This window comes from Mustela nigripes, chromosome 7 (genome assembly GCF_022355385.1).
Source record: "Mustela nigripes isolate SB6536 chromosome 7, MUSNIG.SB6536, whole genome shotgun sequence".
Classification (NCBI taxonomy): Eukaryota; Metazoa; Chordata; class Mammalia; order Carnivora; family Mustelidae; genus Mustela; species Mustela nigripes.
In genome coordinates this window covers 52072764-52086870 of record NC_081563.1, presented here as the reverse complement: position 1 = coordinate 52086870, position 14107 = coordinate 52072764, and the positions used below count along the sequence as shown (strand labels likewise).

The 14107-nt window shown below is 50.9% G+C and overlaps 1 protein-coding gene across 21 annotated transcripts in view; it reads left to right on the top strand.

Moving 5' to 3' along the window:
- The window catches only part of DYSF (dysferlin), a 203042-nt gene extending 189734 nt beyond the window's left edge, over nt 1-13308 (top strand). For all 21 annotated transcript variants that reach the window (XM_059405860.1, XM_059405868.1, XM_059405877.1 and 18 more), the window contains 5 exons: nt 1064-1163; nt 5810-5988; nt 7428-7537; nt 8838-8985; nt 13046-13308. In XM_059405860.1, the coding sequence (XP_059261843.1) occupies nt 1064-1163; nt 5810-5988; nt 7428-7537; nt 8838-8985; nt 13046-13084 (576 nt within the window). In that variant the 3' untranslated portion in view covers nt 13085-13308. The remainder of the gene's footprint in view (nt 1-1063; nt 1164-5809; nt 5989-7427; nt 7538-8837; nt 8986-13045) is intronic.
- The last annotated feature ends 799 nt before the right edge of the window (nt 13309-14107 follow it).

The window sequence follows — 14107 nt, the reverse complement described above, 5'->3', positions numbered from 1 at the left end:
CCGAGACTGGGTCCAGGCCCCTGCAGTGACTGGGTACACTCAGGTTCTGGCCCCCGGTGTCTGCAGGATCGTCACAATGGTTCCCGTCCTTGCCACTCCCTCAGGAAAGCCTACAGCGAGAGGACAGGGAATAAGCATGAGTGGGAAAGCCACAGGGACAGTCCTTTGGGTTGAGTGTGGCTGGATTCAGGAGGGAACCCAGGTCTCAGCATGGTTTTCCTTCTCCTTCAGCCTCTACGAGCCTCTGGGGGACAAAGCCTGCAATAATGCTGGCCTAGGCAGAGTGGTCTTGGGGCGGGGGGTGGCGTAGGAAAAACAAAAGACTGGAGAACTTTCTAGCACTGGGGGCTTTTGATTTGCCCCAGGGCAAGTTCTCGGAAAGAAGGATGGGGTGGCTTGCTGTGGCCAGGGAGGAGCTGGGTGACTGTGGCCCAGTGTCAGCTCCTTAAAGCAGTGTGTCGGGGGGATCCTTCCAGTGATAGCTAGGGCATGGAGGCCCTCAGCTTCCCAGCCAGCCTACCCATTCCCCTGTAATAGCACAGGGGCAAAGCAGGATTTGGAGGTGAGAGCAGGACTCTGGATTACCTGGGTTTGAACCCCACTTCTCAGCAGTGTGACTCAGACAAGTTCCTTGCTCTGGTTTCCTCAGCTGTAAGGATAGCCTCTCCCTTATAGGTTGTTGGAAGGATAAATGAGCTCAGAGTGGCAAAAGGCTAGAACATAGGAAGTGCAGATTAATATTATTATTATTAGCTGTCAGACCTTGGGCAAATTCTTAACGTTTCCAAGTCTCTGCTTCATCATCTGTAAAATGGGAATGAAAGTTCTGCCTACCACACTGGGAGGCTTTAAGGAACCGTGTCATGTGAAGTCAGCCTGCATGGTTCCTCCCTGGGTCCTTGAACACTGTCCGCTGGCCTCTTAGCAATCTCCCCGCCAAGACCTGGCACTGGCAAGTCCCTAAGAGATATCCCATTCATTGCCTCCTCTGGGCAGCCTTCTAGGCTGGCAGGAACCACACTTTCTCTCTAATCTTGCTTTCCTCCTTCTTATTCTGGGCCAGGATGCTTTTTGGAGGCTGGACAAGACTGAGAGCAAAATCCCAGCCCGAGTGGTATTTCAGATCTGGGACAATGACAAGTTCTCCTTTGACGACTTTCTGGGTGAGCACCGTTTCCTGTCAGTACCATTCTGCACACTGGGAGTTGACCCAGAATGCCCTCCCCTCTGTGTGTGTGTGTGTGTGTGTGTGTGTGTGTGTGTGTGTGTGTGTTGTGCACGCGCATGTGCACGCACGTGCATGTGACATTCTTGGGAAGGCTGGAAGGAGGAATGGTCCTACTTTCTGTCCTCAGGGAGCTCAGGGTCATTGCTCCCTGGAGCTGAGGACAGTCTGGAACACAGAGGAGTGCCTGAGGGCCTGTCAGCAGGGGTGGCATGGAACCCAGGCTGCGTGGATGGTAGGAGTCAGGTACAGAAGAGAGGAAAGCGCAGGTCAAAGGCAGGGCAGGCATGAGCTGGCTGTCACCGACCCTCTGGCCTCACCCTTGACGGGATGCCCCCAGCTCTACACACCCCTTTCTAGACTCGGCAACCTGGCCCAGTAAGTGAGGAGCTCTTGTCAGTCCTTACACTTGTGCCCAAGTGATGAGTGAACAAGCCACCGTGGCTCCACCCTCTAGGCCCCCAGACAGGAATCCGGTGGGGGAGAAGTGTGCAGAAACCCGAGCTGGGAGCAGGGAGGGCTGGGTAGAGGATGTGGTAGAGATGGGGTGAGATGGGGGGCGAGGAGGATGGCTGTATGGAGCAGGCAGGTGGGACTGTGAGTAACAGCCCTGTCACAGCTCTAAGAGTTCCCTGCAAAGTGTGGTCTAGTCGTGCCAATGGATATTATTCAGCGACAGAAAGAAAGGAAGGAAGGATCCTTGCTATAAGCTGGAAGAACCTTGAAAACGTGCCAAGTGAAGGAAGCCAGTTGCAAAAGGACTAAGATTGTATGCTTCCATTCACACGAATTGTCCACAGCAGGCCAGTCCAGAGACAGAAAGTAGCCTGGCAGTTGCCAGGCGTAGGGAGGCGGGGAAGGAAAGTGACTGCTAATGGGCATGGGGCTTCTTTTAGGAGTGATGACAATGTTCTGGAGTTAGATAGAATGGGTGCTGGCACAGCCCTGAACATATTAAAAGCCACTCAGTTTTATACGTTAAAACGGTCAAATTGGTACGTTTTATGGGATGGGAGTTTTCATTCAATTAAAAGAAAGTGGACCTTGCGAGAAAGGCAATGTGGGGAGTCAGGAGTCCTGATTCTGGCCAACTCTGCTACTTGGGAGTAGGGTGGCTCTGGATGGATCACTGGAGCCCTTCTTGGCCAGCTTTGCAGAAAGGTGAGCTGGTCTTTGCAGAGTCCTTGGACCCCTGAAGGGGCACTCTGAGGAGCAGCTCCCGCAGGGGTGAGGAGGAAGGCCGCCTGCTCTTCTGTCTCCCTCCCCTTTGCCGCTCTCTGCCTGCTCCCCCACACTCAGCGGCCATCCCTGGAAAAGATTCAGGCTGTCGGAAATCATGACATCCCATTGGACTTTTATTTTTCTGATTCTCCTGCAACACATAATTCCTGTAGAAAATTGGAAAATACAGATCAACAATGCCTCACTTTGCTTATGAATTAAAATTTTACTAGCCAGAGATGACCTTCACTCCTATGTTCCCATATATGATTTTCTATCTATGCAAACACATATATGCTAGAAGTGTATTCACACACACACATATAATACTACATACGTCTATGGCATATATATAGCAAAAGGAGCTTTAATCACACATATGTTTTATATCCTGGTTTTGGGGGAAAACTTAGTTTCAAGCACATCCTTTCTGTTGGTAGTTACCTGCCCACATTTATATCTGCATCATCATACTTAATTCCTGCCTGTCGCTGGGCCCTATTCTGTCTAACTCAACTTCTCTTTGTGGGGCCTTAGCTCGTCTTTGGGTCTTCCGATGTGAGCGATACCCTTGGGCATACATCTCTAAACACTTTGTGTATATCTTTTTTTCCTGAACTGTAAGTAGATCTTTAGAGTCATTGTACATTTTTGTGGTTTTGGAACTATTTTGTTCAGTTGCTCTCTATAAAGGTTTTACATTTTCACATTTTCATTTTATTCCTACCTGTGCCCTTTTCATATCACTTTTGCTACCAGTGTATCTTTTTTTTTAAATTGCCTATCTGACACGTCATTTTAATTTTTGTTAGCATCTCTTCTTTACTTGTGAGGTAGAACTTGGAAAATATACTTATTTCCACATTATTGGTGGGATTTTATTTTCATGGTCTTGTTCATCTTGTTCATCTTTGATTTTTTTTCAAAGATTTTATTTATTTATTTGACAGAGATCACAATAGGCAGAGAGGCAGGCAGAGGGGGGAGCAGGCTCCCTGCTGAGCAGAGAGCCTGATGATGATGTGGGTCTCAATCCTAGCACCCTGAGATCATGACCTGCCAAAGGCAGAGGCTTAATCCCCTGAGGAACCCAGGTGCCCCGTCTTTGATTTTTGATTTTCAGAGCTCTTTGCATAGTAAGGACACATTATGAATAATTCCTCCCCTTTTTTCAACTGTTTTTTAATTTTTTTATAAGTCTTTTTTTGCTTACAGACTTAGCAGCTTTTTTTGGCATAATTCTGTCAACCTTTTCTTTATGAGGTGAGACTTCAGAAAGTTAATTTTAAAAAGAAAAACAAAGAAAGCTGCATATTTACTGAATGAGAAAATGGTTCAAAATAAAAACGGGCTCATCTTTTTTTTAAAAAATTAAAATAAAGCAATTAAAACTACTTTTAACTTCAGAAGGTTTCTTTTTTCTCCTTCATAATGTGTTTCTAATTATGTATTTTGCTTTTTAAAAATATTTATTACTTTAAAAAAACGTAATAGCTAAGATATATCAACTTGCCAATCCAAAGATTATATGATGTTTCCTTATTGTCTTTTATGAGATCATACTGGGATAATTTTCTGTATACACACACGCACGCGTGCACACACACACATGTGTGGTATCCTGATTTTTCTTAATGTTACATTAGACTGCATTTAAAATGGAAAATAAGCATTCATCCATATTGGAGGGACGGAGAGACACGTGGGCATGGATAGACCCATGAATGTTCACACAGAATTGAACAAATGGATGTATACAATAATAGCCCTATTCGTGGACAGATGTAGTTCTCAACAAATGGTGGCTATGAAGGGTCGGAGAGAGATCACAGCAGATTGGTAGGTGAAGGAATAAGTAGATGAGTGGAAAGAAAGAAAAATAGAAAAATAGATCCCACTGGTAGAGACTTACAGTAACTGAGCATTCCACACTGAAAAAAAAAAATCCAATCTCTTTTGCATGGTATTCAAAAATTTCTTTAATTTGGCTTCAGAAAACATTTTTTAGATTTATCTCTCTCACTTAATCCCTTCAGCAATTTATGCTCCAATCCCGTTGACTTCATGGTGTTGTTGTGATTGGATTAGGTGAAACCACATGAAATGCTGTTTTTAGAGGTCAGAGGTAGCTGAATACCATTGTCATATGGTTCAGTCATGTAGATGGGGCTATATAGGGAGATGATGGATAAAACAGCTGAGTAGATAAATAGTACAGGAAGATGGTTGCATGGAGAACTAGGTGGCAGATGAAAAAATGGCTAGATGAGCCACAGCGAGATACAACTTCACATTTACTAGGATGGCTCTAAAAAAAAAAAAAGTGGAAAATGGAAAACAACAAGTGCTGGAGAGGATGTGGAGAGATTGGAAGCCTCAGACATGCTGGTGTGAATGTAAAATGGTGCAGCTGCTATGGAAAACAGTTTGGCAGGTCCTCAGAAAACCCAACCCAGAAATTACTGGATGACCTAGCAATTCTATTCTCATACCCAAAAGAATTAAAAATTGAGACTGCGACATTCGCACACCAGTGTTCAGAGCAGCGCAATTCGCATGAGTCAGATGGTGGACGCAATTCAAGTGTCCCATCGACAAATGAATGGATAAATAAAATGTGGTCTGCCCATCCCATGCAGCAGTGTTCAGCTGTAAAAAGGAATGAAGCCCCAATACATACTTCAACATGGAGGAATCTGGAACCTGCTCTACGTCAAAGACGCCAGACACAAAAGGACAAATATTTTATGATGCCACCTAGTGAGCTACCTAGAACAGGCTGATTCATAGAGACAGAAAGGAGATTAGAGTATCTCAGGGGCTGAGAAGAGAGGGTGGGGGCATGGGGAGTTATTGCTTAATGACTACAACGTTTCTGTTGTGGGGGATGAAAAAGTTTTGGAAATAGACAGTGGTGATCGGTTGCATGGTGTTAATGTAATTAGCACCATTTGATTATGCATTTAAAAATGGTTAAAGTGACAAATTTTATGTTTTATCTATTCTGCCACAATAAAACCAATGTAAGAAATGGATGAATGGATGGATGGATGGAGATGATGGGTGAATGAATGGATTTGTATAACGGAAGCTGAAGTTGAATGCGTGGCAAGCTCCGCGAAGGGTAAACCAGTAAGAGTATATGACTGAGTGTATGGATTTGTGGAGAGTTGGATGGGCAGCTGTGCGGAACGAGAGGCGATGGGTGGAGACATGAAGAGTCTGTGGGACTGGACCTATGGCTAAGTCCAGAGATCTAAGCAGAGGAGGGGACAGTTTTTCATGAAACTGTCCAGCACCAGGGTAGCCCCAGGCTGGCAGTGACAGAGAAACCCACAGTCAAAAAACCCCTCTCTACTGTAGGCTCCTTGCAGCTGGATCTGAACCATATGCCCAAGCCTGCCAAGACCGCCGAGAAGTGCTCTTTGGACCAGCTGGATGACACTTTTCACCCGGAGTGGTTTGTGTCCCTTTTCGAACAGAAAACCGTGAAGGGCTGGTGGCCCTGCGTGGCAGACGAGGGCGAGAAGAAGATCCTGGCGGTATGTGGGCTCCCTCCAGCTTGGGGCAGGCACCTGACTAGCTTCTTCCATAGAGGTCCCTGGGCATGGACCTGGCGCCCTCCTTCTCTCTTACCCTACCTCTCCCTGTCTTCTGAGGCACTGTCATGGTTCTCTTCCAGTTCCCAGTTTTCCACTCCTTGAGGCTTCCATCCCAGGAAGCCCATTTATTTATTTATTTTAAAGATGTTTATTTATTAACTTGAGAAAGAGAGAGAGCACATGCACAAGCAGGTGAAGGGAGACAGAGGGAGAAGGAGAAGTGGGGCCAATGCCAGGCCTCCGGGATCATGATCTGAGCCAATTTAAGTGGAAAGATACCCCTAGCTTTTGCAGGCCCTGTGTCATTTATGCTCTGCTACTCGGCCTCAAGGGTTCTGTGTCCTGGGCTCCCCTCTGGGCCAGGCTTTCCACCTCCACGGTGGAAAACTGTCCTGATCTGAAGAGGAAGTGAATCCCGGACAGCTCCCTGAGAAACCTCAGGAGGCTGGCCAGTCCCTAACATGGACCTTGAAATAAAATACGCTAGTTGTAGAAGGATTTTAACACTTACTAAGAAATACTAGCACCTCAAAAGAAAAACCAGCAGAGGACATGCATAGATAATACATGAAAGAAGTACAAATGGCTGTTAAACATTTAAAAGGGTTCATTCCCCCTAGGAATTAAAGGAATCATTTTAAATGCGACAACATTTTTGCCTTTTCAATTAGACATTAAAAAACAACAACAACAACAACACCCTAGATGTGCATTGTTGGAGGACTCAGAGGCAGACCCCTCGTTTACGCCTGCTTGGGGGGCTCATGGTTTTACCATTTAGGGAAGCAATTTGGTAATATATAGCCAGCGATTTAGCAATATGCCCTTGGACTCTGTCATCCCACTTGTTAAAATCTCTCCTAAACAAATAAACAGACACAATTAAAAATGTAGGCTCTGGGGTGTTTTTCTGCAGCATTATTTATAACATCAAAGACTTGGAAACAACCTAAACGAACCCGAATAAGTGGTTTACTTAATAAATTACGCTCAGCCATCCCATAGAACGTTTTATAGCCCTTACAGAGCAAACTTTAAAGAATATGTAATTGTGTAGTGAAACATAGTATATTTCTAAGTGAAAGAAGCAAGCTCTAGAACGATACAGACACAAGTGAGATACTGCATATGGGAAAATAGCTCTAGTACATAAAAACAGAACAGTGCTCATTTCCACATAGTGGAGGTATGGCTCATGCTCTCTTTTTAGACATTTCTATAGCTTCTAAATGGAGCAGTCGTGCTCTTGTGATCAGACCAACCCTTTGTCTTTAAAAAATAATAACAAAGCAGCTCTTATGTCTGTTGGGGCCGGATTGCAGTCCAAGACACAAGGCAGAGCCTTTGAGCACCTGACCAGGTCCCCTCTGTCCCCTCAGGGCAAGCTGGAAATGACCTTGGAGATCGTAGCAGAGAGTGAACATGAGGAGCGGCCTGCTGGCCAGGGCCGGGATGAACCCAACATGAACCCCAAGCTCGAGGACCCAAGGTTAGTGCCCAGCCCTTGGCCCCTGCTGCCCAGTGGACTGGGAGGGGTGGTCCAGGAGGCATCCACTGAGCAGCCACCCAGAGGTCACGAGGCCCTACAGGGTTCAGAAGGGGATGTGATTTGTCCAAAGCCACATGGTAAGTTAGGGGCAGGTGACAGGCACCATGACGGGGAACACCCCTCAGCTAATTCGAGAAGCAGGGGCTGTTGGGTAGGTGTTGGTTGTGTGCCTCGCCTGTGGTCGTGGGGTATGGAATCTTCCTTGCTGGGTTGTTATGATCCCTATGTTATAGAGGAGGAAACAGTGTCAGCAAAGTTAAGTAAGGTCATTCCGCTGGGAAAGCGAAGATGGAATTCTCACGCCTGTTCTGATTAACCCTGGAGCCCAATCAAGGTTTTCACTTTGACCAAGCTGCCTTCCGTGGCTCACCGGTGGCATCCATGTGGCTTTGAAACGGCCTTCCAGCCTTAATTGGGCCATCCCTGAATCCCTGTCTTCCCTACCTCATAGACCCCTAAAGGATAGAGACCAGTCTAGCGGATGTCGAGGCATTGAGGGTAGGTACTGGAGACAGGAGGATGGCTGTGGGGGCAGCGGTGAGAACTGCGTTTGGTGGCTCCTTCCCCACAGCCCGGCTTGGGTCAGACACCACTTTATCATGGCAAGGTCCCCAGTGCCGTAGGGCTGGCAGAGCTGGGAGAGGTATCCCTGTCCAAGGATGCTGGGATCTGGGTGCAAAGACCAGAGAGACCCAGGACCCCAAGTGATGGGCACTCTGGTGTTAAAACAGCCATTACTGAGACATGTCACCCTGCTTGCTCTTTGAGTTGGCAGATGACCTAGGGGATTTGAGGTTCTTGGCTGTGAGTAAGACACCGTCAGCTTTCTGGTTTCACTTCCCACCATCCTTCCCTGGCCATGGAGCAGCCCTGTGCGTGTAGGCAGGCAGTTTGGCTTAGCTGGCCCCCTCCATGGCTCACCTCCTGTGGTGGCTCCTCGAGCCTCTGCCCAGCTCCCCCATCTCTAGTCTGTGATTAAGCTGGTGGCTGAGAACTGGGTCTTGGAGGGTGCCGAGGGTTGGCGGTCCCAAGAGGAAGAGGGCAGCACAGGCAAGGCTCACGCTGCGGCTGACTGGCAGAGGGCAAGGGAATTCAGAGGGAAAGGGCTGGAGGTTGTGGAGTGGGGGTGGGGGCAGGTCCTGGGGCCAGACACAGAGCGCCGGGGCAGTTTGGGGGCAAGATTTGGAGAAGGCAGCCCGGGTAGGGCATTCCCTGCTGATCCCTGGGGTCTTGCTTCCAGGCGCCCCGACACCTCCTTCCTCTGGTTCACGTCTCCATACAAGACCATGAAGTTCATCCTGTGGCGGCGGTTCCGGTGTGCCATCATCCTCTTCATCATTCTCTTCGTCCTGCTGCTCTTCGTGGGCATCTTCCTCTATTCCTTCCCGGTGAGTCGGCCTGATGGCAAGGTCCACACACCGTTTCAGAGCAGCATCTGGTCCAGTGAGGGACATGGAGCCCCTCATCTGGAGACTCCCAGTCTGGTAGAGACAAGGTCCAGCTCTATGGACGAAGTCCTGCCCTTCATCCGGGTATGGGGTGTGGGGCGTGTGTACTGAGAGTTTGCCTTCAATGGGGAGACATAGCAAGTCCTCAGCAAGTCCCCAGACTCTGGAATCAATGTTGGCAGAAGGTGACACCCCTTGGGCAGGGGTGACCAGGGGAACCTTCTTGAAGGAGTGTGTGGAAGTGGGTCTGGGAGGGGAGGGTAGGTTGGGATGGCAGAGCAGAGAGGAAGGCCCCCTTGTTTATAAGAATGGCATCTGCTGAGGTCCAGAGGAAGGGGGACCGTGGCTCTGGGTGAGGGTCTCAGTGTCTGCCTGAGGACCTTGATGGAATGTGTCCCACCTTCTGCAGTGGGGTGGGTATGGCGGAAAGTGTGGGACGGTAGGAGGTGGACCCAGGAACCTCTCACCAGGTGTGTAGGTGGCTCTGGTAGGAAGCCAGCTGATGCCCAGCAAGGAGCCATGGGGGTCGCTCTAACAAAGGATTCTGCACCCCCAACTCTACTAGGCCACTCCTGGGGAGGAGAAGCAGGGCCTCTGTTCCCTGTCTGTGCTTCCCCACCCTCCCAGCTCATCAGGGAGCAACAAGGCTCCAGCCCCCCAACCCACCATGTCTCTGGAACTTCAGACCTTGAAGTGTTCCCAGGCTGGGTCCTGATTTTTCTTTCCTTTTTTTTTTTTTTTTTTTTTTTAAGATTTTATTTATTTATTTGACAGACAGAGATCACAAGTAGGCAGAGAGGCAGGCAGAGAGAGAGAGAGGAAGGGAAGCAGGCTCGCTGCTGAGCAGAGAGCCAGATGAGGGGCTCGATCCCAGGACGCCAGGATCATGACCTGAGCTGAAGGCAGAGGCTTTAACCCACTGAGCCACCCAGGCACCCCTGGTTCCTGATTTTTAATGTTCTTTAAGTTTTTAAAAAACCTTTCTCATATACGAATTTCAAATTGATATAAAGGTAGAGAGAATGGCATGATCAACCCCATGTCACCAGATTCTTTTTTTTTTTCTTTAAAGATTTTATTTATTTATTTGACAGACAGAGATTACAAATAGGCAGAGAGGCAGGCAGAGAGAGAAGAGGAAGCAGGCTCCCTGCTGAGCAGAGAGCCCGATGTGGGGCTCGATCCCAGGACTCCGAGATCATGACCCGAGCCGAAGGCAGAGGCTTAACCCACTGAGCCACCCAGGCGCCCCTGTCACCAGATTCTAATGGCAAAGAAACGGAAACCCAGTGAAGAGAAGGGGCTGGCTCAGGGCTGCCCAGGAACCTGCCCAGCTCCTGGTCTTGGGTTCCTGCTGCCGTAGGCTTCAGTCCAGCTCAGCACCAGGCTGTGGTCAAGGGCATGGTCCCCATAGCGGGCAGTCCACTCTGGGAGTTACAGTTCCATGTCTGCGTCCTCTTTGCTTTGCGAATTCTCCAGGAGGAGGAGGAGGATAGAGAACTCTCTCCCACTGTGGTTGGTGAGACCTTACATGGGCAGCACGCATCTCCTACCAGGAAGACAGTTAAAACCCAAAGCCCTCCCCTTCAGTCCTTCATATCATGGACTGAGGAAGAGCAGGTGGGCAGGCGGGCCTGGCCGTCCAGGCCCCAGCTATGCTCTGGGCCATAAATGAGAAAGGAGGGTCTGGAGCTGGGATGGCTGATGTGTCCGGCTTCAGGCCAGGCCCTCTCCGCCAGCTGTAATCACCTGGAGCGCCATCTGAAACATGTTCTGGAAGGAGTCATGGCCGGTTGGCTGACTCTGGCTGTGGTCCAGGGGAGGGTCCAGGTTATAGGGCCCTACAAGAAATGCGCAGTTTGGGGGGGCCTTCTGGAAGCAAAGGAAGACAAAATCCCAAAATCACTGACACAGGCCCATGGAAGCTCACGAGTCATGTGACAGCCTCAGATCAGGACTTGGGCTCTCCTCCTCTCATTTTGGGTACATTGGGCTGCCACTCCATTCAGATGAGGGCTTCTCCCGAGTGTGTGTTTGGGAGGTGAGGGAGTGCTGTGAGCATGAGGGAGAGGGTGACGAGCTCTGCGTCACTGTGGAGCGTGGCTCCCTGGGAGGCAGAGCAAAGCGGTTCATGTGAACCAGGGACAGGGTACCGTTTGGGGCTCCATCCTGAGGCTCTGGCCAGGGGAGTTTAGGGAGAGGAGAGCTGGCTCAGATCCTTGCTTCACAAGGAGGCAGGTGGTCTGAAGGGCAGCAGCAGTGAGGCCAGGGAGCTGGTTTGAAATGCCGAGTCCTGGGCTGTGGAGGAGAAGCTGCTCGGGCCATGTTGAGCTCTGTGAGTCGGTGCAGGACGGAGCTCTGGGCTTGGAGTCAGACGTTGGCTCAGCTCTGGCTCTGCCAGGGACTTCCTCTGTGACCTTGGCAAGGCTCTCCTGTCCACAGGAGGAGGGAGCCGGGCTAGGACAGCTCTGACCTGCTGTGACTAGCACTGTGGTTAGGGGAGCTCTTTTGCCTTTCCTGGGGTGCTTTCCATCAGAGCCAAGGGGAGGGCAGGGGCCTGTCCCAAGTGTCACCACTGCCCATTCTGTGACTAACTCCTGCCTGTGGCCAGCGGGGCCCTGCCCTGCCAGGCACTTGGGTGGCAGGCCAGACCTTCAGGGACCCAGGGAAGGAGGGCTTGCTCCATGGCCAGGAGAGGGAGGGAAGATTTCCAGTTCCTGCCAGCCTGTGGTCCTTCCTCCTCTCTGGGGCTGCCTTAGCCCCAGGCCCCGTGAGTAGGGCCACAGTAGAGCCCTTTGTCCAACAGCCCTGCTCAGAGCCTCTCCCTTGTCTTGACCCCACCTGTGGCATCACTATCCTTGAGTCCTGCTGTAAATTGTCCTCTTTAAGCTACCAGCTCTGCCTTCCCTCTCCTGGAGCTGCCTGTGAGGGCCAGATCCTAGGTGAGGGGTCTAGGGCGAGAGGGACCGTAGAGGCCTGAGGCTATAGACCTTGTTTGTGTAGGTCTTTGCTACCACCTGGGCAAATCCTGCACCCCTCCAGCCGAGTCACCTGATCACTGGGTGGGTCCCAGACCCTCACCTGGCTTTTAGGCCTTGGGGGCTGAGGATCTGACAGAGAGGGGCCCAAAGTGAGGGCTGCTCCCCTCCAGTTGGCCTAACTTCCCACCCTCTTGGAAAGTGCCCTGGGAGGGGGACATGGAGGGCAGCCTGTCTGATTCCCCCCAGCACCCCCCTCCCCCAGGCCCGAGCCAGCCGGGAGCAGGGCCAGCGTGGGGAGGCAGGAGGCGATCTGGAGGGGAAGGAGCGGCGGCTTTGTTTCCAGAGTTGGCTTTCCCTGGGCCGGCGCTGGGGAACATACTGTCCCAATTAGGAGCCTTGTGTTGTGTTGTATGTGTTTTCATGGTTTTTGTGGGGGCAGGAGTGGGGAGGGGAGATTCCTGTCAGTCCTGCAGCTGGCAGGACTTAATCAGGGGTGACCCATCTCTGGGGCTGACATGCACGGTGGGTCATCCCCACACAGCCCACCCCTCAGCCCTCTCCTTATGTTGGCTGGATGGGAGTGTGGTGGCCAATGAGCCCATGTGGGTTCCCATGTGAGGGTGTATGGGAGGGGCTGGGGAGAATCATAACCATGCCTTTGGGCCACCTGTTTGATGGAGGAGACTAGGGCAGGCCTGCCCTTTGGCAGGTGGCTGGGGCATGGAAGTGAGCCTTGGGTTGGTGGGGGAGCAGTCAGAGCCATTCATGCAACCATGGCTCCAGGTTGGAGGGTACGAATAGAGCTTCAGGAGGGTGTGGGCGTGTGTGGTTGGCGAGAGCCCCAGGAAGAGGAGTGTTGAGCTGAGGGTGGTGTGGGAGGTGGTGGTGAGGGTAAGGTGTGGGCGGGTGGCTGAGTGGGTGAGCCTCCTTTCCCAGCTCTTGCCTCCCCCCCAACCCCACCCTGCTGCCCCCTGCCCAGCAGCTGTCATCACGTGTCCCTGCTTCTCCCCTCCCTCCAGAACTACGCTGCCATGAAGCTGGTGAAACCCTTCAGCTGAGAACTCTGCCCACAACTGGCCGCCTTCTCCATTGGGCTTAGCTGAGCTCCTCCGGACCTCCGGGCCTGACCCGCCTGCTGGGGTGTAAACAGACAGGCATGCGCTCCAAGAGTTGGTGACGTCGAGTCTTGGGATCACCCGCCTTTCATCATTTCTTTTGCCCCCAACCCAACCCTTTTTGGATCAGCCCATATGTATTTCAGTATAAAACAGTTTGAACCATGGGGCCGTGTTGGCTGTGTGTCCCTGTAGTACCTGAGTGAGGTGTGACTGTGTAGAAGACAGCTGTGTCTGGCTGCCTGGGCGGGGCGGGCGGGGGCAGAGAGTGGGGGGCCACCTCTAGCTCAGCATCCCAAATGGAACTTTATCCTTTGACAAGCCTGGTCGGGCTGAGTGGGCTTTGAGGCTTGGTGTCTGGTCTGCCTAAAGACCCAGCATGTTCTAGTTCTCCAGGACGTTCCCCTTCCCACTCCCCCTCCTCCCTTAGTCTTCTCCTCTTCCTTTCCCAGGCTGTGTTTGCTTAGGTGGGCGGTTACTATACCTTCTGCTTTCTTTGATCCTGCCCAGGAAGAGGGTCCACTTTATCCAAGGGGAGCACCGTGAAAGGGTTGGGCCAGAAACTCTCCAGGCAGGGAGGGCTGCTGGACTTTTGGCTGTGATATTATCCCCCACAATTTTAGGATTTCTTGTGACTCTCTTGCTCTGCTTCCTTACCCTGCTTAAAGATCTGGTCTGCACAAATACACCTTTTTCTCATGGTCTGAAGCTTAGCATGAGCTACGGGTCTGTCTTCTCCTGCAGAGATCAGGCTTAATCTACGGGGGCAGCAGGAACGTACTTAGAGAAAAAGCAAAGAGCATGAAAACATAGTGTTTCCAAAATAGAGGCCTCTGCTTCTCTCGCCCAAGGGGCTGGAACTCTGGAGCACAGCGCTGGCCGCCTTCTCTCCTGTTCCCCAGGAGGGCTTCTCCTATTTCCTGCTGTGAGCCTGCTCCCCTGGCTCAGGCCCCAAGGCCCCAGTGT